The sequence below is a fragment of the Canis lupus genome, chromosome 22 (assembly GCF_003254725.2).
Source record: "Canis lupus dingo isolate Sandy chromosome 22, ASM325472v2, whole genome shotgun sequence".
In the NCBI taxonomy this organism is placed as follows: Eukaryota; Metazoa; Chordata; class Mammalia; order Carnivora; family Canidae; genus Canis; species Canis lupus.
In genome coordinates, this window is record NC_064264.1 from 51111613 (window position 1) to 51137052 (window position 25440).

Sequence of the window (25440 nt, forward strand, 5' to 3'; positions counted from 1 at the left end):
AAGATAGAAAATATAAAAAAATGAACCAGTTAGAGATGAAGACTCAATAACAGAAATAAAAAATATACTAGAGAGAATCACTAGCAGATTAGAGGATGTAGAAGAACAGATCAGTAATCTGGAAGACAGGGTAATGGAAAGTAACCAAGCTGAAGAGCAAAAAGAAAAAATAATAAAAAAATGAGAATAGACTTAGGGAACTCAGTGACATCATCATGCATAATAATATTTACATTATTGGGATTTTGGAAGAAGAGAAAGAGAAGGGGGCAGAAATCTTACTTGGAAAAAATAATTACTGAAATTTCCCCTAATTTGGGGAAGGAAACAGATATCTACATCCAGGAAGTACAGAGAGTTTCTAACAAGATTAATGCAAGAAGACACACAAGACACATAATAATTAAAATAGCAAAAAGTAGTGATAAAGAGAGAATTTTAAAAGCAGTAAGAGAAACCTCATAAGGCTATCAACTGATTTTTCAGCAGAAACTTTGCAATCAAGAAGAGACATGATATATTCAAAGCATTGAAAGGATGAAATTTGCAACAAGTAATCTCTACCCAGTAAAGTTATAATTCAGAATAGGAGAGATAAAGAGTTTCTCTTTGTTTAGGCAAACAAAAGTTAAAGAATTTCATCACCACTAACCCAGCCTCACAAGAAACATTAAAGGAAGTTCTTTGAGTGAAAGAAAAGGCTATAATTAGAAGCAAGAATATTATGAAAGGAAAAAAAAAAACCCTCACAGGTAAATGCTAACATATATAAATGTAGCCGATTAATCACGAATAAAACCACTATGGAGGTGAAAACACAAAAGCAGTAAAATAAATTATACTTATGAAAATCAATCAAGGAATTCACAAAATAAAAGGGGCCCATTTTTAAACTTTCTGTGCAATAAAGAAAACTGAGTACTTAGTGTTCATTTTCTAAAGCACCCTTGTACATCGGGCTATCTGATTACTGCTAGGTATTTAGTGTGTCATGATAAGAAGTTTGGTTTTCATGACATTTAAGAACACCCTGACTATACTACTTGTTGACTGCCTATTACATTACAGCTTATTCTTTAAAATATGTACTATTAGTCTTAGTCTATTTTTACTTATGGGGAATTGTAAGTAGTCATGAGAGGACAGTTGAAATGTCTAATTGTAAACTGTGTTTTTTTGTAGGCAAGGCTCAACAAAGTATTTGATAATAAAATCACCTTTTCATCAGAAAATATCCTTATAGAAGTTCATCCTGAGGCAAATGTTCCTCATTAATGGCTCTCGTTTATTTTCGAAGTTGGTGGAATGCAGTCAATTGATTATTAAAATAATATTAATGTAACATGGCAATGAATAGTTGGAAAACTGCAAATGAGAAGATTGTTAGAAAAACAAAACATGATGAGGTACAAAAAAGGTACTCTCCAAGAAGTGCTCATCTAGGATTCAGGGTTGGAATATGAGGATGCGTTATTCAAGGAATAATTCTGATAACTGCGGTTCAGTGGGCCAATGATGTCAACACACAACAGGAAAGACAGTCATCTCTGTGTGATTCATGCTGCATTAAAATTGCCCTTTATTTATTTTTTTTAAATCGTCTTTTAAAAGAAAGTGCACTGAATATTAATTTATCACTATGCCACTGATGAATCACTCACAAAAAGAAATTCAACTAGGAGAGAAAATAGCAATAAAACCCAAACAAAAAACAAATGAAAAATCTTCCAACCAACCCCTCTGATGTTACAGTGGAAAGAGAATAAAGTTAATTTTACAGTTTTGATGGTGAGATGGTTACATTAAGCTATATCACTAAATTACTTTAAATTGTAAAGCAGAGTGCTAGATTCTATGACAGATCCAGATCCAGACAAGGATGGATTTGGCCTAAAGCCTTAGATGGAACCAACTTTACGAGATTGTAGGAGACTTGACACACTAACACCCACACAAAAAAATAAAAAATTACCTCCCTTCCTCCCCTGATGGCACTGCAAATTCCTCAATTATAAATTTTTTATCTTTGGTCAATAAAAATGAATGTTGTTCATTGAAAATAACTACTCAGAGAAGTAACATTTTTTCCAGTGTAGCCCTCCTTAAAATAGCTCTTCTTTTATCCTCAGTAAGAAAATAAGAGAGTGAAATCTTCAACAGCTCCCCTGTGTCACAATCCCAACCTCTGAAAACACCTTACTGTCTGGCTCCAAACCAACACCGTGGTTCCTTTCTCATCCATCCTTCCAGGCCCTGTGATTCTCCCCGTCTCTGATTTACTCATTCTGTCTTCCTGATAAAGGATACCTCATCTAATGCCATTACCCAAATTCTTATCTGTTGAAACCATATGCAGCCCTAAAGACCACTCTTCATAAAGCTTTGCAAACCTCCATCCTTGAAGCAAACTCTTCCTTTTATTAAAATGAGGTGATATTTGTAAGCTCAGTGATTATCACACAGTAGGGTCTCAGAATTTTAAAATTCTCCATAACATCTTTGATATCATATTTCACCTTCTGGCTTATCTGAGTTCTTTCTTATGTGTCTACTGTGGGATAAGTGGACTTCTTCCTTCCACTCTTGACTATGTTACAAGTTAAAGAGGGCAGTTAGTATGTTTGTTTATGTGTGTATGCCTCATGGTTCCATCACACAGAGGATGTGGGCTGAATTATAAACAACAAAACACATACAATTTACCTAGGATTCATTGTGAATGGATCCATCTGATAGTTTGTGGAAAATGGATTTCAATGGTGTAGCAGATTAGAGGAGCATCAACAGGAAGTTACAAGAATCAAGAGGAGATAATATCTGTATGCAAACAAATATGAGGTTGCAGATGGTGAAAGCTGATGTTGGGATGGCCTAGCCTCAGGCTGCACCTCTAGGAAAAAAAGAAATCTATCCATCTCAAAGACAGTCAATGTAATGACTTTTTTTATTCTCAAAAATATATTAGTGAACCTCAGTGTTTGATCATATATAAGAAAAAACTGATTTTAAAAAACCGTCCAAATTTTGGTTAAAATGCAACAAATGCATTTGGTTAAAATGCATCCTTTAAGGGCCTAGTTAAGATCTCAAAGAAATAATGGAAACCCTAGGATCAAAAGCTAATAAGCAGTTTGGGTCAAAAAAAGGCAATCTTAGGGGGAATCCATGGTCTCTACTAGATTTCAGTTTTTCATATACTGTCAGGCACAAGGGGCAAAGTCACAGACCCTTGAAAGCTGGAGGCTGCTAACTGAGATACTTGAGTAAGGGTGGATATTCACTGGGCTTCATCAGAGATTGACCAAAAGAATTTCCATGGCAAAAGGAGATCAAAAAGTTTTTATGTCTTGATCAGGACACACACATATGGAATTCTATTCTGACATACTCAGCACAGGAGAACCATGGGGAATGGATAGACTAGTCAATAAATGATACTGCGACAATGGGTTATCCAAAGGAAATAAAATAAGATTGTTCCCTATCTCATAGCAACCACAAAAATCAATTTAGGTTAAATGAAGAGCTAAATGTTGAAAGCAAAACACAGCCTGACAAAACCAAATGTTGCTGAGTTGTGAAGCAGAGAACATTCTCATGTACTGCTGATAGCAGATACATTGAAGAAATTACACTGGAATGCAAGATTATCAATACCTGCTAAAGTTTAGTTATCTTTATTCTAAGACTCAGTGATTCTATGATTAGCTACATATCCCCCCAAAACATCCACTTGTGCAGAATTTCACATGTGTACAGCTTAATTTGTAATGTTCAGAGGAGCACTATTTGGAGTTACAAAATATTATGAGCAGCCATCCAAAACCTGCATGCATTAGTTTTTATATTTCTGTGTTACAAATTATCACAAATTCAGCACATTAAAACAATAGTCATTTATTATTTGCAGTTTCTGTAGGTTGAGATGGGGGCACAATATAACTGGGTTCTCTGATCAGAATCTCAGAAGTCAAAATCAAGGTATAGGCTGGGGTGTGGTCTCATTTGGAATTTCTTCAACCCCCATTCAGATTGTTCTCAAAATTCAATTCCTATGGTTGTAGGACTGAGGATCCTGCATTCTTGAAGCACACAGCCCCTAAAGGCTCAAGTCCTAGTCACATGGCCTTTTAACATGAAAGCTTACATCATCAAAGCCAACAAGAGACTCTTGCATCAATGCCTCTTCCAAGAGCCCCGTCCCTCTGAGTGGGTCAGGCACATCAAGATAATGGACTTTTTGATGGACTCCAAATTAACTGATTAGTAGCCTATTCACAGAAGTGAAATTCCTTTTTTTTTAAAGATTTTATTTATTCATGAGAGACACAGAGAGAGAAGCAGAGAAAGGCAAGGGAGAGGTAGGCTTCCTGAGTGGAGTCTGATTTGGTACTTGATCCCAGGACCCCAGGATCATGATCTGAGCCAAAGGCAGACGCTCAACCACTAAGCCACCCAGGTACCCCAAAGAAGTGAAATTCCACCATATCCATAAGTCCTACTGAAACCCACAGGGAGGGATCCCTGGGTGGCGCAGAGGTTTAGCGCCTGCCTTTGGCCCAGGGCACGATCCTAGAGACCCGGGATCGAATCCCACGTCGGGCTCCCGGTGCATGGAGCCTGCTTCTCCCTCTGCCTGTGTCTCTGCCTCTCTCTCTCTCTCTGTGTGACTATCATAAATAAATAAAAATTAAAAAAAAAACTTTGAAACCCACAGGGAGTACACCTACCACATAGAAGAATGGGGAAACTAATTGTGAAGGGATTATATTAATAGTGCATTATAAATATAATGCAATATATAGTTGCATATTAAACTACAAGGGAAAGAAAAACATGCAGTATAAGTACTCGTTGGTAAAAGTCACAAACATAGTGTTGAAGAAAAAAAGCAATTAGCAGAAGAAACATTACAGGATGACACCATATAAGGCAGGTTTAAATTATGCAAAAAGATGTGATTTTCAGTTGATGCCACTATATGCACTAAAAACATAAAGGAATGCACTAAGAATATTAACATCAAATGCAGAAAAGTGTTTCTCCATGGACAAAGGAAGGGAGGATGAAGAAGGGACACTCAAGGACTTCAGATCACTACTAGCATGCTTATCAAGTTGTGTGTGTCCACAGAAAAATACATTTCATTATTATTTACATACCTTTGCATTTCTGAAATATTCTATGAAAAATTAAAAATACATGAAAAGAATAAAACAAAAATTAATAAAGATTGAGCTAATAACTATAACTCATAACTAACTTTTGAAGATAAAATATACCTTGAATTTATTTGAAATATAATCAGACTATCTGGCAAAAAATAAAAAAAATTAAGGAGCAAGTTGTTTCTTTCAGTTTCTCAGTAATTCTTTCAGTACAACTAAAGGCACGATTAGCCATTTTGGCGGTGAGAGGAGACAGGAAAATTAATTTGTAATTAAGTGTTTTATAGCATTTACTGCTTATATTGTATAACTGTTTTGGGCATGATTTTATAAGTGAAAATTCAACAGAGCAAGTAATTAGCATTTAGAGAATGCAAATTAAGAAAACATATGAAATACATAATATATTAAAATTCAAGTACCTGTTCTTACAAAGGGTAATGTATTGCTTATGAATTAAAAACTTCCCATTTGTAGAACTGGGGAACAAAAGAGGCCTGTACATTACTACTTTAGTGGGAGATTTAAAGGAATAAAGATTTTGAGCTGGTGAAAGATGTAGAGTGGATGTTTACTGCACATGTTGTAGTAACTTAGAGGCAAGTTATCTGTACAATAAGTGGAGGGATCAACTAAACAAAGCCTTAGTGAAATTGCATGCATAAGCTTTTGCCAGCCAACTACGAGAAACATGCAATTTGCTTTTGTCTTGTTAAAGAAAGATTGGTGGCTCTTGCTTATGTCAACTAGTCCTTATGACCTGTACAAGCTGTAAAAGTTCATCTAATTATCCTCCTTGTAACACAAGCTATTAGTCCCCACAAAACAAAAACTGGGGGATATCTTGCCTCACAGTGGGGCTTGATCTTCCTTGGGATTTGTCTTAGCAGGGAAGTGTCTGTTTGGTCCAAATTCTGAGAGGAAGTTCTTGGTTGAGATAACAAAGCTGTTTTGTTAAATTCTATCAATATATCCTCCTTCGCTCCCCCCGCCCAATAACAAATTTCAAGCTTCTCTTCCCCAACTCACAGGACTGTATGCTGAGGTTCCACTCATTGTTTCTGCCCTGACTACTTCCTGATGCTTTGGATCCCATGGCATTGGCATCCTGGTTAATGCTTTGAGAGAGGAGAGCACAAAGCTGACACCCTCAAGTTCTCGTGGTCTTGTGGAGGCAAAAGAAGCTTGCATAAATGTTGATGGCGGGTGGTGTAACAGAAAGTGACCTCTGCCACAAAAGAGGGAGAGCAGGAATCCACTCTGTTCCAGGCCCTTTGCTGGCTGCTCTGCAGGTAGTATGTGGACAAAGAGCTGGGGCCCAGATGCCTCTGTTAGGAGAGATTAAACACCAGCCCTCCTCCTAACACACGTCTATTTACACACTCTGTTTGCACCAGATGTATAAAAGCTTTGGAGATGAAAGATGCGAGAGAGAAATTTTGTCCAAACTCTGGGTCTGACCATTGTAGTGATTTTGTGCTTGTTTCTCCAACAGCCATTCCTTCCCACATGATTAAGCTAAGCCAATCCTGTTGACTCTGGCCATCTGGTCAATGATTCCTTTAGAAATGACCAAGTTACCTGATCCTGTCAGTGAGTGATGACAGCAAGTTTGCTGGGGCAAGTGGAAAATGGTACTGGGAAAGGTGTCCTTGCTCCTAAGAAGGAGACCTGGGTGGAGATGACCCTCTTTTTCCTCGAGATTTTCTCAAAAATTCTGGAAATGTTGCATCTGTTTTGCTAACACTGTTAGCATCTGTTTTGTGTTGAAGACAACACACCAAGAAAGCAACTGTGGTAGTTTGCTTGGACTGCCTTTGACAAAGCACCAAAACTGCGTGGCTTAACACAAGGGAATTTATCATGTCACAGCTCAGGAGGGTGAGGTCAGAGTGTTGGCAAGACCATGCTCCCTCTGAAGGATTCTCATAGCCTCTTTTAGCTTCAGGCAATTGCCAGCAATCATGGGAGGTCCTTGGTTTGCAGATGCCACTCCAATCACAGGCTGTCTTCTCCATGTGTGTCTTCACATCATCCCCCCTCCATGTCTATCTGTGTCTAGTACCAAATTTCCTCTCTTCATAGACAATCAGTCATGTTGGATCAGGGACCACCCTAATGACCTCATTTTAACTTTATCACCTCTATTTCCAAATAAGGTCACATTTGGGGTACTTCGACATATCTTTGGGGGGCACATAATTTAACCCACAACTGAGAGAATTTTGGTGAAAGATTCAGAGTCGTGGCTTTCTGTCTCATCTACCTAATCTACCTAATCTCAAATTTTGTGAGAAATTTCCTAATTGTTCAAGTCAGTTGAACTCAAGATTTCTGCTACTTCCTGTCAAAGCTCTCTGACAGAATTATAAAGACATTTCAGATGGGCTAAGGGTTAGGGCGATGGTGGGTAGGATGGTTCCTGGAGGAGGGGAAGAGCAGTGTAAGAACAAATCTGGGATGCTGACCTTGATGCAGTGTGGAAGGATCAGGGAACTCTGCTTTGGTCTCCAGCTGTTATTCATTCCTCAATGAAAGCCTATTCACTAGCAAATGCTGTGCTAAGTGAGGGGGGATTTACTGAGCAAGATAGGTGCCCTCTCTGCCTTTGAAAGATGTGGTGGGGGAAATCCTGAAATAGGAGGTCAAAGAGTTAACTGGAGATGGAGAAAAAAAAAGATACAGAAAACCATATTAATGTTTGTTATCTTGAGGGAGAGGAGGACCTTGAAACATCTTAAACAGGAGGGTGCCATGAGACAGTTTAATTTCTGCTGCAAATGGAGAATGGTTGAAGAGCAGCTACCTGAGGCAGGAAGGCTCAGTAAAGAACTTGTGGAATAATGCAAGTGAAAGATCCTTTAGGACCTCATCACCTTCAAGTATTTCAGAAAGTAGCTGGGAACTTTCACTGTGGCTGGAGCTCTGTCAGAGGGCCGAGCAGTGGGCAGGCACTTAATGTGCCCACGCTGCTATCTCCTCTTCCCCTCTGCACTCCTCTTACGGAATGTGGGTTGGGAAACCATCTCCATGTGTCCATGTCAGGTCCTCTTAGAGGATTTCACAGTGGGTTGTTGGGCCCAGGATACAATCAAGTCCAAACAGTGTTCGGTTTCATACCCGTCCTATTTCTCTAGGGAGCCTATGCCACCTGCATGGCTGAGTCAGGATCTGGTTCAAGAAAGAGTGACAGAAAAATTCTCCCCTGGGCAGAGACTGAGGCTGTTTTGCCAAGTGAGGCTGGCCCTACCTCTGCTGGACTCCTTTCTTCATGGTGGGTGCTCTCCCAGCATCTCTCAAGTGTGCACACAGTTTACTCTCCTGCATCCCATAGCTCTAAGTAGTGTAAAATAAGGTCACATGATGCGTCCCAAAGTAAAATGGGAACTTGAAAAATCAGCACTCGTTTCTATCATCTTTACTTGAGTCTGGGCCATCTTGGAGGCTGGCTCCCACCACTGATGTGCTGTGTACTCTAGCCAATACCATAGTTAACAAACCCACTTCAATATCCAACCACTGGGTAACGAGGGAGATGTCCTATAAAAAGCGAAGGGGGTAAGCCCCTCAGATGATTGCTCTAACATAAATCTAGGATCAACTGTCAGGTGTTTTTAACCATCTTCTCTGATGATTTCCTATCAGGCAAGTAGCACGAAGAATGGTGCTTTATGTGACTGGGAATGATAATGACTACTTATTTGTAGCTGCAATGCTTTTAACATTTCTTGCAAAATTTGATTATTTTTCAGGGATTTAACTCATAATTACGTTCATGTGCAAAGAAAAATCTACTCCTAGTCATTTCATACATTTAGGCTGTCAACCCTGTCAGCTGTAGAATCACTGATTAGGGGGCCCCATAGTCGCTGGGCTGCTTTCATTAAGATGGTCAAAGTAATCAGGCAGAAAGGCACAATTGAGTAATTGGAGACCTGAAAACATAATGCTACTTGATTACTATTATGGCTGGAAAATAGAGCAAATCCCAAGGGCCTAAGTTGGATGGCTTTGAAGCAGCCTGGCACTTGGAATCTAATATACTGACTTCAAAAGTATTACATAGATTATAACATTTTAAAAATGCTTTAGAAGCTCAGAGTTGGGTCAGTTTAGTATATTATTCAACACACACACAATGCTATGAGGAAAATACTATTTTACCTAGATTTTTGATGTGACAAAATAAAAGCTTAAAGACTAATTTGGCCAGTGTCATACAGCTACATAGTGAGGGAGCAGTGATAAGAAATCAGATCTGTAAGACCAAATGTGCAGATTATCTGCAATACCTTCTTATACATGTCACAGCCCTTATTCACAACTTTGATATTAAAAAGTTCTTGAAAATACCTAAAATTAATTTCTTTTTCTTTCTTTCTTTTTCTTTCTTTCTTTCTTTCTTTCTTTCTTTCTTTCTTTCTTTCTTTCTTTCTTTCTTTCTTTCTTTCTTTCGCTCAGTTAGTGGCTGAAATCCAATCTGACCTAAGACTTCTTTATTGTCCTTACTTATCTTTCTTTGTCCAAAGGTTGATGTTTTGCTAAAGAAACATTAATGGGTTAATTACAGGGTGCTGGCTCAAACAATGCAGATCAACAAGGGGGTGATATCACCCTTATAACATCTGGAATATTATGAACTCCAAAAGCCATCTGGCTCAAAGAGGTTCTGGTAAGAGATATAAAATCAGTGACATGAGATTATCAGAGATGGTAAAAGATGAAGGTAAGATTAGAAATTAAGAGAAGACTGTGGACATAAAGAAGGGGACTGAGGGTGCTTTTCTTTTTAGGATCCCCTGTTGCTAGAACAAGGGCTGACCCTTAGTGGGCTTTCAATACTGTGTGAATTAACCTGGCTTCAGAGATAGATTGTGACAATGACAGTCTTGTGGCATTCTGAAAGTGGCGCTCTTCAATTTTCATTTCCCCTGTGAAGGGGCAGACTAGAGACTTAGTGACATCACTGTCCTCTCTGCTTTCATCCCCTCATCCTTGCAGGAAGAGCTGAGCCTCCTGTTGAAGACTCTGGCTCCAGGCCCACAGCATCCCATGTGGCCTGACCACTGGCACTGGTGAGGCTTTGCCTGGAGGGCTCACCGGGGAGGCTGCCATCCCCACACCTGACTTGGTGCACAGTCAATGCAGGGTCCTCTCTGGAGGAAGTTGCAGGCAGAAACTCAGCACCCTCCATTCCAGGACGCCAAATTCCTGGCCCAGGTGTTTTTACTCCAAGGGTGCATCACCTGGGAGCCTCAACTAAGGCACTTTTCTCTATTTTTCTCACCACATCTATGACCCACTTGACACTCACCCAGTGCTGTTTAGTGGGGAACATGGAATGCTGGGAGCTTGTGCTTATTTCTGCCTGCTGCTTGCACTGTGGCAGTGAGTGAACAAAGACTCCTTATGACTTTCAGTTTGGCTTGCTGTCCTACATCACCACCTGAACAAAGGACAGGTCAATATCTATCTATGGCCAGTCTTTATGCCTGGGCTCTGGACAGCCCGTTTGGGAACCTTTTGCTCCTGTCCTCTGTGTCTGATAACATCTTCAACCGTGCCCTCTACTCACTCTCTCTCAAAAGCATTTAAACCCAATCACACTTTCACCCAACTTAAAACATTCTTGGTTTTATGTCCTCCTCTCACATTGACCTTTCTTTCTTCTTTAGGTTCTGGAACAAGAATAGCTCACCTCAAACCTTTAGCATATGCTGGTCCCAAACCTGGTCCACCATGTTCCCCTACTTAGCTATGTACAAGTTCTTTAGTAACTGCCTGTTTCAAGAAGTTTTCTTGGATTTTTCCATTCCTGGTTATAGACCTTACCTCTGGGTTCCCAGAGCACCTTGTACTTGCCTTTATCTTGAAGACTAGAAACAGGTGTGGTTCTGTCTTAAGATCACCAAAACTGCCTGGCTCTTTATATGCACTCAAAAAATGCTTGGTGATATGTAACAAACTTAGCACAAGATTTAAAAAAATAACCAGGCTTCATTAGTCTACCAGTATAGACATTTTTTTTTTTTGCTCTCAAAGCTTATTTTTTAAAAATGTATTATATCCTACTATTACCCTAAAATTATCCTCCCCATATAATAGGCCTTACTATTTCAGCTTATGGTAAAAAATATATTTTCCATCTTGGTCATTATGTTTTTTCATGTTTCTAAATCCACACAGAGTTAAGTTTCAGAATCTTTGATTAGGGCTATGTTTTCTACATGAGTTCTGCTTATGAATTGATTGATTTTTAACTTCCTTTTTAGCCTAAGTGAATTCTAATGATAATGCAGAGGCATGAACTAGATAATCTTCTAAAGGCATTTCAAATCTGAAGAGTTTATGAATTTTATTACATGGAAAATCAAAAACCCCTTCTAGATTATGCTTGACATAAAATATATGAACTATATAAAACAGATTTTAAAATGATAACTCTCACAGACACAAAAAAATGATTTAAAAATTCTGCTATATTTTCATCTATAGGTGCTAAGAGCCCTAGCTTTCATCTTGTCTGGTTTCAGCATCTCATTCTATTAGACTATTTCCAGAATTTTAGAATTGATGTATAATCGGACAATGCTGACAATGTGTTCAAATGCCTGCCCCCTGCAGAAGAGAGCATTTTACATATCAAAACTGAATTATTCCAAGTTCTCAAAAATATAGCTATATTTTTGAACCACTGTTTAAAAGGGAAATTATTTTGATGTTAACCATTATTATTAAAATAGCAAGAAGGAATTAAATTGACTGCATTTTTTATTCTTACCCTTGGAAACGTTGTAAACCTGTCCAGTTCTTCGACAAAGCAGAACATCTGCAGACTAATTGCTGACATAACAATCAAGAGGCTGGCAGTAAATACAACCAAACTCCCAAGCTTTTTTCCAGGACCAAATATCTTGTACACAAAGTCTTCTAGTGCAGGTGAGATCTTAATAAGTCGAACTACCCGAAGAACCTGTTGTGAGACAGAAAAACATACATACTTGATCATTTTTTTTACACTGAATCTTATGTAAGTTCACACGAAAACCTAATTTTTCACAGGACTTCATAAATCGCACTTTTCCATTTGAGCAGCTATAGAAAAACAGAAAAACAGTGGTCTGGGCATATATAAAATACGCTAAGTACAAATGGCTGTCTATGCCAGGTTGGTAAGAGCTCAAGCTGTCTGTGAAATCTTCTCAGGAGAAGAAAAATGAATTGTCCATTTTCAATCCAGTAAAGAACAGGAAATGATTTAGAATCTAGATTTTAATTTTTACACAGATAAAATAACATCTTTGGATTTTTACAGCATCCTTAGCTTCCTACTCTTCCTGATTTTCCTTTGGCAAATTATTCCAGCTCCATTCTTGGTCTGTGAGGTCCCAAAGGGACTCCATGATGCCCACGATCCACACCTGGAAGTATTCACAACAACCTAGTTATCCTCAGAACTTTTGTTGGGCCTGTAAGACATGTGTCATTTTTTATTCCCAGTGGGCATTACTGTAAGGACCACAGAAGTCTCGAGCTTCCAGGAGCCATCTTTGCCACTGCATGGAGAAAGTCAGCTTAAGAATAATACGGACACAGAAGAAAGGTGAGTGAACATACAGATTGAGACCTTATGATACCATTTTGGCTTCTGCATCATGCCATGCCTGAAGCCACTTTTACTCCCCTAGAACTTGAATTAACAGCAAATACTGATGGTGAACCTTATCATTCCTATTGTCTACAGAATGCAAATGTAACCACGTGTCTAGTAAACTAAAGGACAAATGTTGAAAGAATTGAGAAAATGCATATTTCCTAGTAGTTAATTTTAATTTCTTCATGCAATATTGAAAAAAAGAAAATTTACTTGAAAAATTATGTTGTTCCAAGTAAGCATCATGCTATGGTTAAACCACCAGTCTTCCTGTTAGAAATTACATGTTCCCAAATCAGAACATATTACACTCAGGTCATCTTTCCAAATAATAAGTGAATAACTTTATCATGTGAGCTATTAAAATATTAAGATTCATATTAATATACAGGATAATAACATGGAAAGATTTCACATTCTTATCAGATTTGTTATTCTCAGACACAAATGATTCGGTATCTAATTAACAGCTGAGTCCAGGTACATTTAAAGGAACAATTTAACTGGCTTATAGCTCAACTTTCAATATAGCAGGTTTCCTCCACTTGTATTAAAATCATATTTAAAAGATTGTCTAAGTAATTTTGAATTCTATCTCAAATTATAATAAAACAGCCTCTGCACATCTGTGCAATTTTGATAAATTAATATTTCATTAGCTGGAAGAAGCAGAACTTACCACGATTCCTACATGGCCAATTTGATCAACATTTTCAAAGGGGTAAGCCTGCATCTCTGGAAAGGCAAAATCCTTATCAATGACTCTAGTTATGCCTTTTCATTTGGTTGGGGATAAATATGCTTTTCACTCTGTTTAAACAGTTTTTTTAAAATTTTTTTAAATTTATTTATGATATTCACAGAGAGAGAGAGAGAGGCAGAGACATAGGCAGAGGGAGAAGCAGGCTCCATGCACCAGGAGCCTGACGCGGGATTCGATCCCGGGTCTCCAGGATCGCGCCCTGGGCCAAAGGCAGGCGCTAAACCGCTGCACCACCCAGGGATCCCTGCTTTTCACTCTGTTTATCCAATAAAGCCTTTTGATTTTGTGTTCCTGCAGATATGGAATAAAGTAAACCATATTCTCAAAGATAAGCACTGTAGAACATTTTGTGGTTGCTTCCAAAGCTCATTCTCCTGGTCATATTTCTAAGTCTGTCTCTTTAGGATCACTCTGTTAATTACAAGTGAGATACTTTAGAAATTGCATGGCTAAGAATATAGATATGAAATTGAACTTCTTAGTAATGAGTTTCCACCACTTGCCAGTTATGTGGTCTTAGGCAAGTCATCAAATGTCTTGGGACCTCAGTTTGCATGGATACTCTCTGTCTCCCAGGATTGTGGTAAGTAATGAACAGCACAAGGCACTTAGCACAGTGCCTGGCATGTGGCAAACACAATAAATACCACCCAACATCATCATGATTACCTGGGTGTTACAGTTGTAGCATTTTGTGAAACTATTTCTTCCTATAAGACAATGGTGCTCTTTGTTCATTCCAGTCCAGCCACATCGAAAACAAGCATGTTTTCACCTCAGGACAGGTGCCATGAGGTTTTCTTGGCTTGCCCCTTCACTTCTCTTAGTCTCTGCTCAAAAGTGACCTCTCTGGAGAGGGCTGCCATGATGAGCAATGAATCTAAACTAGCATCCCCCCCCCCCACATCTATCCCTTTTACTCTTGTTTCTCCTTTATAACATTTCTACCACTTTATTCCACATTCTTATGTGTACTTGTTTGTGAACTGTTTGCCCTCAAGAATGGAAGCTTACCGAGGTGGGGTTTTCCTCTGTTTGTTCATCTCTGTCCTCTGCATCTGAAACTGGGCCTGGCATATAGTAGGTGCTCAGTAAATATCAATTTGAATAAATAGATGAATTACACGAATAATTGTTCTCAGAGATAACTGATACTATAAATGGAGTCATTTTGTACTAAACTGTTGACTTCACCTAAATATGAAAATGTGAAATTCATGCCATGTTGCCAACATAATGAGAAACGGCCAAGTCAGATGAGAAGTTGAGGACTCACAAGGGAGACCAAAGTGGGCCCAAGAATAGCCATTGTGTTCAGAACAGTGGGTTCTTATCTGTGAATCTGCTAAAATCCTTGTGACACTTGAACTTCTTCAGAGATGGATATTTTAGCCATATAATAACTGAGGTAGTATTTAATTATCTCATTAGAAAAATATAAACATGGTTATGTATAGGGAAATGCAAATGAAAATCACTTAACCATTAACATAAATTAAACTATTATAGATTATAATCCAGGATCAAAGATAATGCTGAAATTACAAACTTCATTGATGACGTATTATTTGACCATACCTCTCTATATATAAAATCATTAGAACCATGAATATCAATTTTAGATATTTTGTGAAACATAGACCAGTAGAAAAAAAAACTAGAGATAATGAATCATGTCTCTAAGTAATCACAAATTCATGATAGTCATTATTTTTATGGTCAAATTTGCATATGACTTGTGAAGCTATTCCTCAAATGTTCACCATTTTAAAAGTTCCCATTTTTCTTTCACAAACAATTCCAGAATAAATAGATTTGTATTCAAAATTGTAATCTATATCTTTTTTACTAGAAAATTATCTGTGAGAAACTATAGGAATTTTAAAGGCCTGAATATATTTTGCATATGTATTCTTGTTGAAATGGCCATCAATATTTTTCTTAATTTGGTAGACTTCATAGGTTTATAAAAGATATCTTGTTGTTTTGCTTATCAGGCATATTTTCTATAATTATGTACAATGATTCTCAAATGTAAGTACTAAATGCTCATGTTGATTTTGTAAATCTAGACAGCAGCACCCAAGAACATACAATGGCATGACTGGGAAGTGCATTTTGTATCAAGAGTTTTAAATGTGTGTATATCTCTTACCCCAGCCACCTCACTTATGATAACCAAGACTAAAGATATAACCCAACAAATGACAAGGGATTTATGTCCAAAAATGTTGATATACTGAAAGCTTGAACCACGATATCCTCTGTGATTTCAATATGTTTGGCAGTGATTACTAGAGCTCAGCTTTTCACTTATATATGCAGGACATTTGTTATCATTTTTGTGAATTATATTCTCAGGTCCTTTCCCAAGGTATTAGAAACAGAGTCTCAAGTTGTAATCTGGCAGCTGAAGTTAAAATTGCTCTGAAAACAACAGCTTTGGAATCACCAATAAATAAAATTAGTGAAGTTCAAATGCACTTTATTTTTTTATCTCAGAAAGTTACACCTAAAACATCTCCATTTATTACTGTGCATTTTCAGAGTTTTCATTAACTCAGTAATGAATTATGAATGAATTTTTGGTACTGAAGATGTCATTGAGCGTATCTCAAGTTTGTGTTTATTGTATAATAATTATATATAAGTACTTAATATAATTCTGTGTAGTTGTTATAGTGTTACTGCTATTTTCTCTGGAAGAAAAAAATTCTACAAATAGACATTATTCATATTACCTGAAAGTATGTGAACTGAGAATGATAAAGATCTGGATATACATGAAGAGTAGTTCCAATTACGAGTAGTAGTTCAAATTTGTGGAGAGAAGAGCTGATATATCCAGTAAATCCTAAACACCATATCTTCAGAAGTGCTTCCAAATCAAAAAGTACTGTGAAAGCCACCTGGAGGAACAAAGAGACAGTGAAACTAAAACCTAAAACTATAATTTATTTCAAAATATTTCATACACGTGTTAATGTGTGAATTTCAGCTGCTATTATATAAAATGAGAAGCCCACAAGGATCTAGAATGACATGCTATAAAAAAATGGTTTTGAAAAACACCAACTAGAGTATAACAGGTCAAATACATCTTAAGCAAGTAGCAAAATTTGTTAAAATCTTAAGTGTTTGTAAGTGGTATTTCTTTATTATTCACTTTTTGGTATTATCTAGAAGTCACCGTCATTCTTTGAATATTATATACACAGAAAGGCTGCATTTTCCCATAATTTGGATTTTCTGAAGATAGTTTCTATAATTCCCATGGTATATTATAAAATGATTTGCATATTACTAAGCATCATTAAACTAAAATAAGAAAGTGTAGATCTCATTTATGCTTTGGGCCACATAAACAAGCAAAGAAATATGGATTCTATATCAAGCAATTTATGTGTGTGTATATATACAATAATTAAGAAATTTAATAATAATTAAGAAAATTAACAATGAATATTACTATATTAATGAGTACAACCTTTTAATCTATCACATTAATTCTATGAATTTACTATTACAAATACCAATGTTATAAAATACACTTATAAACACAGCATGTTATTTTTCCTTTACTTGTCCTATGGGTTAGAAAATGCATTCTATAAAGAAGTTTGCAACTGGAATTCAGTTGTAATACATAAGATTAACTTTGAATTAAAGAGCATAAGAATGAGGGCTGGAATTAGTCAAACAAATCCCTCTGAGAAGATATCAGATGATTTAATGGAAAACAGTAATAGAGGAGAGCTTCCCTCTTTTCTTCTAGGACAACATAGAGTATCAGAAGGGATTTTTTCCTCCAATCATATTACATAATAAAGGCCATATTTGAAAAAACCTACAGGTAACATCATACTCAATGGTGAAAAACTGAGAATTATTCCCCTAAAATCACTAACAAGACAACAATGTTCGTTCTCATCACTTTTACTCAAAATAGTACTGTAAATACAAGCCAAGCAATCAGACAAGCAAAAGAAATAAAAGGCATCCAAATTGGTAAGAAATAAGTAAAAGAACTAGGACAAACAATCTTAAAATTTATATGGAACCACAAAAGACCCAGAATAGCCAAAGCAATCTTGAAAAAGAAGAAAATGGGAGGTATCAGAATGCCAGATTTCAAGATACTCTACAAAGCTGTAGTAAGCAAAACAGTATGACACTGGCTCAAAAATTAGCATATAGATCAATGGAACAGAAGAGGGAGCCCAGAAATAAACCCATGCTTATTTGCTCAATTAATCTATGAGAAAAGAGGCAAGAATATCAAATGGGAAAAAGTCTCTTTTCAATAACCCCACTGGTGTTGGGAAAATTGGACAGCTCCCATTTTGGGTGCAATATTTACAATGGTTATATCTTCTTGTTGGATTGTTCCCTTTATGATTATATTGGGTACTTCTATGTCTCTTGGTACAGTCTTTGCTTTAAAATCTATTTTGTCTGATATAAATTTTGCTACCCTAGCTTTCTTTTCACCTCCATTTGCATGATGTGCTTTTCCATCCCTTTACTTAATGTACATTAAGTCTGAAATAAGTCTCTTATAGGCAGTATATAGATGGGTCTTTTTTTTTTTTATCCATTCTCTCATGCTATGTCTTTTGATTGGAGCATTTATTCCATTTTCATTCAGGGTAATTACTGATAGGAATGTACTTATTGCCATTTTGTTTCTTGTTTTATGGTTATTTTTGTATTTCTTCTTGGTTCCTTTCTTGCTCTCTTCTCTCACAGTTTGCTGGTTTTCCTTATTGACATATTTGGAGCCCTTTCTCTTTATTTTTTGCATATATAGTACTGGTTTTTGACTTTTGGTTATCATTAGGTTTGTATCTAACATCTTATGCATATAACAGTCTATATTAAGTTGATGGTTGCTTAAATTTGAATCTATTCTTTACTCCTCTCCCCTCCATGTTTTTAGGTATATGGTGTCATACTTTATATCCTTTTATTTTATGAATCCCTTGACTGATTTTTATAGATGTTCTTAATTTTACTGTCTTTGTGTTTCCTGCTTTTCTTACTCTTACTTGTGGTCTTACTTTTCCTTCCTTCTAACACTTCTTGTAGAGCTATCATTTAATGGTCACGGATTCCTTTAGCTTTTGTTTGTCTAGGGAACTCTTTATCTCTCCTTCATTTCTGAATGATAGCCTTACTGGATAAAGTATTCTTGGCTGCAGGGTTTTTTCAGTACTTTAAATATATTATGACTCTCCCTTTTGGCCTGAAAAGTTTCTGCTGAAAAATCATCTGATAGCTGTATGGGGTTTTCCTTTTATGTAACTGCTTTCTTTTTTCTTGCTGATTTTAAAATTCTCAATTTTTCACTACTTTTTGCCATGCAGGGCAATGTCCCCTGTTCACCAGTACTTGGTGCTTCAAGGGTATCTCCTATGTATGTTGTGTGTGTCCTAGTATTATGGCTAAGCCATTTCTGCCTTCAGTCTAGTCATATGGAATCACTCTCTTTGCCTGTTTTGGGCAGGGTTTGGTCCCTGTGTTGTTAGTGGGTTGCTCTGGGGCTACCCTGGGCTTGAGTTGAATCATATCAGGCATTTTCTAGAGATACAGTAGCACCAAACTGTAGGGTTCCCTGTGTTGTCCCCTGAGAAACTTTTGTTGGTGGTTGGGGCCAGTAGTCAGACCAGATGTCTGTCCCCAAACCACTGCTGGAACTAGCTGACTGGTGTGTGTGGTTATCTTCCCTTTTCTCCAAGGTAAGAGTCACTTGGGGTGGTGCTACCCCTATTGGGGCTGCTTAAGTACTGCCAGGCTTGTGGCACTGCTTTGGATGGGTTCCAGCCAATGGTGTACTGAAGGGGCAGATCTGCAGGAAAACTCATGGATGGGACATGCTGTTAGCATATTAGGTGGAGAATGTTTTCCCCATTCTGGTTCCCACAGTGTCTTGGCTAGGGGGTAGGGGAGGGAAATTGCACCTGTCATCTCTTTTATTCTTGAAGTCTCCCAAGGACCTTTGCTCCTCTAGCACATGCTCTATGATTAATAAACAAATCTCCCTTCCATAAACTCAGTTGCTTTTCAAATTGCTGCCTCTGTGCTGTATCTCCCTGGGGCTGTTTTTGTGCTGTCTCTTTAAGGGTGGGGACTCAGTTTCCTATTGTCCTCTAAGCTCTCCCAGAGCAAAACCTGCTGGTTTTTAAAGTTCCAGGTTTTAAGCCCCAGTGATTGTAAGAACTCCTGAAATTACACCCCTCTGGTTTTCTTTTCTTTTTTTTTTTTTAAAGATTTTATTTATTATTTATTCATGAGAGAGAGAGAGAGAGAGAGAGAGAGAGAGAGAGAGAGAGAGACACGGGCAGAAGGAGAAGCAGGCTCCATGCAGGGAGCCAAACGTGGGACTCGATCCCGGGACTCCAGGATTGCGCCCTGGGCTGAAGGCAGGCGCCAAACCACTGAGCCACCCAGGGATCCCCCCCCCCCCCCCCGCTCTGGTTTTCAAAGTTAAATTATGGGGATTTGTTTTCCTTATGTGAGCTTCCTGTACCTCTGGTGTCTGGCATGAAGACACTTTCTCCACGCTCAGGCATCCCTCCCTCCCATGAACAGTCCCTCAGATTCATTTAGCTCTCTGCCCTTCCTACTGTCTTCAATGTGACTTCTTCTCTCCATTTAGTTGTGGAGAGCCTGTTCTGCTAGTCTTCTGGTTGTTTTCTGGATTATTTACACTGATGTGGGTGTTACCTACTCGTATCTGTGGGACAAGCTGAGCTTAGGGTCCTCCTACTCTGCCATCTTTACCCAGAAGTCTTCAGTGTTTATTTAATTCGACATTTTCTTTACTGATTTAATGAAGGGTACTACTTCCTTGATAGGGAATCATCAGGGGAAAATGATTAAGCATTTCACTACTTCTAAAACAAGACTACACCAACTATCTTTATGTAATATTGGTATTTTATTGGGCTTTTATATGTACACATACATTTTCAAAGCTGGCATTATTGGAGCAAAAGACAGTTTTGCATGTTTTAAATTTTAGGCAATATTAAGGGATTACTTTCAAGATATTATAGTAAGTTTTTTGCCTTCTAGCAAGGTAGGAAAGGGTTTCTTGTCCTAAATCTGTACTACCACCAGATGTAATCAAACTTAATCAAACCTTTACTTATCTGTTCATATATGTATTGATCATTTAGATTTTTCTTTTAATACAATTTTCCTGTTCATAACCTTGCCAATTTTCTATGGTGGCATTTTATCTTTCTTATCAGTTTTCAGAGCTGCTGATATTAAGGACATTAATCTTTGTCTGCTATATGAACTGCAAATATTTTTTTCCCTAGTCAATAGTTTGATTTTTAAATTTGGTGGCATTAGCTCTACAAGTACTTTAGATTTTATATGGTCACATATTTCTATCTTTATCTTTTCAAATTTTTTCTTTACCTTTTAAAACAAAATAGGACTTTAGAAGGACTACTACCGAGTAGTTCTATCCAAAACCACAGTTTTTCTATTTATTTTGGACTATGTTCTTTAATAAAAATTTCCCCCATTAAGATGTTATTGTTTGCTTGTGAAATTTATTTCTATGAATTTATTATCATGATAACTAATGTAAATGCATTTTTTAATTTTTTTTATTTTATTTTTTTTACCATTTCTGCCTAGTTAGTTCCAGTGGAGAAAAAAGCTATCGATTTATCTATATTGATTTTCTATAACCGCCTTACTAGATTCTTCTAATTCTAATATTTTAAATAATACCTCCTGAGTTTTATAGAAATATGTATATTTCATCTGCAAATGAAGATAAGATTTTTAAAGACTTATTTTGGCATTAATTGTATTAATTCATTAGCTATAATGCTGCATCTGTATTGTGATACTCACTTCTGATTAAGTGGCAGTAAGAAGGATCCATAATTTACTCCTATTTTCAAAGGAAGTTTTCCAGCATTCATGTATAATGGTTGCAATGGGTTTTGGTAATTAATTGCTACCATGTTTAAGGACATTCTTCTTCTTCCTATTCTACTTACAGGATTTTAGCTCTTAATTCATTGAGGCAATGAAATATATCACAAGGGTCTTTGATGTTGACCATTTATATATTCCTGGGAATAAGTCTTTAGATGGTAATGCTAACCTGCTGGATTTTGTTGAATAGCATGTTATTTATACTATTTGTAGTAATTGTCATATATGAAATTGGTCTATAATTTTACTTGTACTACCATTATCAGCTTTTGATTAAGCTTATGCTAGCTTTCTCAAACTTACTGTGGAGTTTTCCACCTTTTGCATGATCTGCAATTTCTTAAATAAGAATCATCTTATCTTTGGGATGCCTGGGTGGCTCATGGCTGAATGTCTGCCTTTGGCTCAGGGCGTGATCCTAGGGTCCTGGAATCCAGTCCTGCATTAGGCTCCCTGTGAGGAGCCTGCCTCTCCCTCTGCCTTTGCCTCTTTCTCTCTCTCACGAATAAATACATTAAAAAGGAATGTTTTTTAACCATTAAAAAAAGGAATTATCTCATCTTTGAGAGTAGGTACAATCCATGGGAAATCCAACCCCATGTGAGGGCAGGCTTGTGTTGACACATTTTCAGTAAATCTTACTCTTTATCTATCCATCTGTAGTCAAAGTCAAGACTGAAGCTTTCCTCATCATATTCTTCTGAGAGTGGACTTTTTCCTTCTTTCATTGAAGTACAGACCTTAGGTGTCCTATGTGATGCAGGGGTCTCTGTCCTGGCACCTCACCTTCACAGCCTCTTTTATCTTGATTATAGCTCTTAAAATGGAAAGTTTTATGTGACAAATGTTCTCAGGTAGCTGTAGTGTTAGTGCCTACCTCATATTCTGCACTCATATCACATTTAACTTTTGTCCTTGAGAATATTCCTTAATCTTTTGCATGTTCTGCTAAGCATTTTAAAGTGTTTTAATATTTTAGGTGTCACTTTTACTTGTTTCATTGAGAGATGATTTTCAGTCACCTTTTGGGGCCATCCTGTATGTGTTTCCTATGATCAATATATTTGAGTTTGTGTTTAAGCATAATCAGATTTCTATGTCATTTGAGAGGAAAATTCAACCTGTACATATTTAATGTACCATAATTAGATTTGGTCTTGGTTCCAGTTTTTTGTGTGTCATTGTTATTTCATCTTTTAATGTTTTCTTGTCTTTTCTGATGTGGTCGAACTGTTGTTGATTTCTCCTCCTTCCCTCCTCTCCCCACTAATTTCGACATTTTACTCTGCTTTTCTAATCCCCCAGTTCAATTCCCAATGGTCATAAATCAATCTATCCTTTTTTAAAATTATTGCATTGAAGTGGAATAGTAATAAGCTCCTCTCCCATACAAAGTTGCTTGCTCACCCATCCCTCACATACTTGCCATCTACAAATTTAGCAGCATGTTTATCTATTACCCCATGCTTCATGGGTGTCATGCCTCTTCTTAAATCCTGATTTTAAAAAGTTGTTTACACATTTACTTCTAGTTTCTTGAACCATAACTATCTGTTTTTCCCAAGGATTTTGTGTGACATTTTTATTGTCATCTTTCATTTGGATCTGACACCCATCTCTTTTCTTTCCTTGTCAGCCTCTATGTCTGCTTTTCCTTTGCTACTTCTCTAATATACTTACAATTAGCATACTTTGGAGTGGTTTGCTCAGATAAATATTACAGGTTGTATACTCTCTTAAACCTTCCCTATCCAAAATGCATTTTCCCCCAAATTTTTATTTTAATTCTAGTTAACATATAGTGTAATACTGATTTCAGGAGTAGAATTTAGTGATTCATCATTTACATATAACACCAAGTGCTCATCATATCAAGTGCCCTCCTTAACACCCATTACCCACCAAAATGCATTTTTAACATGGACATGACTATCCTGACTGCATACAGATTCTTTCCTCTCAATGGTCTGTGCATATATTGACTCATCGTTTTCTACCTTTTAATATTGTAGATGAACAGTATATTTATTTTGTTTTTGCAGATTATTTACGCCTGTTCAGAGGCTTAATAATTTTTTTTTATGCTTGTAACCAAGGAAGGTCACCAGGATATGCCTAGGAATGTACTTTTTTTTTCATTTAATCTCTCTGAGATTTATTGTCTCCTTTCAATCTACTGATTTATGCTTTTCCTCAATTTAGAAACACTTCTCTCTCTCTCATTCATTATTACTTTTCTTCTATCCATTCTTTTTCCTTCAGGGCCTTGTATTGGTCACATCAGAGTGGCTAGTCTCTTTTGCTTTTTCCCCTCATGATTTCTGCCATTTCTTTGAGGTTTTCTTTCCCCACCTGATCTCCCATATTATCATTCTTTCTCAACAATAATCATCCCCTTTTTCAGTTCATTTTTTGAAAATTTTAACCAAAGCTTCAGAAAATTTGTTTTGTGCCTTAATTGCCTATGCTTGAGATATTAAAAACAAACAAACAAACAAACAAAACAAACCCTACTATATCTTCCATCAATTGTACTCTATTGGGAAACTCTTGTACTCATTCATCTTCGTTTTCTGAGTTTCATCCTCAATTTCTGGGTCCCTTCGTAGGAGAATACTTTTTCTTTACTTATTTACCATTTTTATGGTAAGTGACCTATTAACTCAAGGTCTATCTGCTGGGCACCCACGGGAGGGAGCTGCTCCATGTCAAGGCTCCTCTTAGGCTGGTGAAATCCATTTCCAACTGCCTCTACCTAGAAGTAATTCAGCTTCTAGTAATGCTCCCTTCCTGGCTCATCAAGATCAGTGGGATTCTTTTGGTTTTCTCTGGACCACAAGCAACCACTGAGCAGGTGTAACTCCTTTGCAGGGTCAGCCCCAGACATCCAGGGGATCTAAATCTCTGCCATAGTCCTAACAAAGAGGCAAGTTTTCTCTAGCCCTGGCTTCTTAGTCCAGGTCTCATAACAATATGAAAGAAGTCCTCCAGACATTGGAGATCTCTGGAGTAACTGAAAACACAGATGGGTTCTAAAGGTCTAACCTGCAGCCTGACCTGGATGTCATATTAGCAGAGGGAGCAATGACAGGCACCTACACATCCATTTCTAGTCTTCACCTGTAGTTTCAAACTTGCATTCCAGAGGAAAGAATGAAATCCATATCAAAGTGTCTTTTTGTTTTTAAAGTTGGGAACTACTAATAAATACCTGAAATATATCCAAATAGATCATCAAATTATATATAAATACAACTAATTACTTTGCTAACTTTGCATCCGCTATCAAAAAGACAGATGGAATTATCTCTTTAAAGGATTATAATTCATGATTAAATATGCAGCTGGATCCATTTGCATTATTATTTGCTCAGTGGGAAAACCTATATGCTTTTCAAACCCTCTTATGGCCACTAAAAAAGGATTTAGCAAACTGTTATGTGATTATATGTAAATACCATATTTCCACTCATATTCCTCCTGGAGTTTCTGATTCTAGTACTTGTGGGAAACAATACCTCATTTTTAACATAATTAATTACTAATTATAAGCTAATAGTCTAGTTCTCTGAGAAACTATAATCCCAAAGTGGTAAAATTTTATGAAAAATGTTATATATGACAATATATGTAACTTACTTATCCTATGGGTTACTTTGGGGTAAGGAAGAACTATGTCAGGAATTAAAGTTGGGATTTAGGAAAATTAAATTAGCTTACTGCTCATCAGGTATTTTAGTGGAGGCTAGAAGGTTTAGTGCAGGATTTCAGTTTAGAAGGAGAGGAGAGGAGCAGTTAAGGGGGAAGCTAAAGCAACACTTCTCAGTGGGTGGCTCCAGCTTGTGTCAGCGAAATGAGCCTTGACAATAGCTGGACAGAGAGGAACTTGC

At 37.1% G+C, this 25440-nt stretch overlaps 1 protein-coding gene across 6 annotated transcripts in view; it reads right to left on the minus strand.

The window, feature by feature from the left end:
- The window catches only part of NALCN (sodium leak channel, non-selective), a 315576-nt gene that overhangs the window by 142471 nt on the left and 147665 nt on the right, over window positions 1-25440 (minus strand). For all 6 annotated transcript variants that reach the window (XM_025441082.3, XM_025441086.3, XM_025441081.3 and 3 more), the window contains 2 exons: window positions 16327-16494; window positions 11950-12141 (listed from right to left, as the gene is read on the minus strand). In XM_025441082.3, coding sequence (XP_025296867.1) covers window positions 11950-12141; window positions 16327-16494 — 360 coding nt within the window. The remainder of the gene's footprint in view (window positions 1-11949; window positions 12142-16326; window positions 16495-25440) is intronic.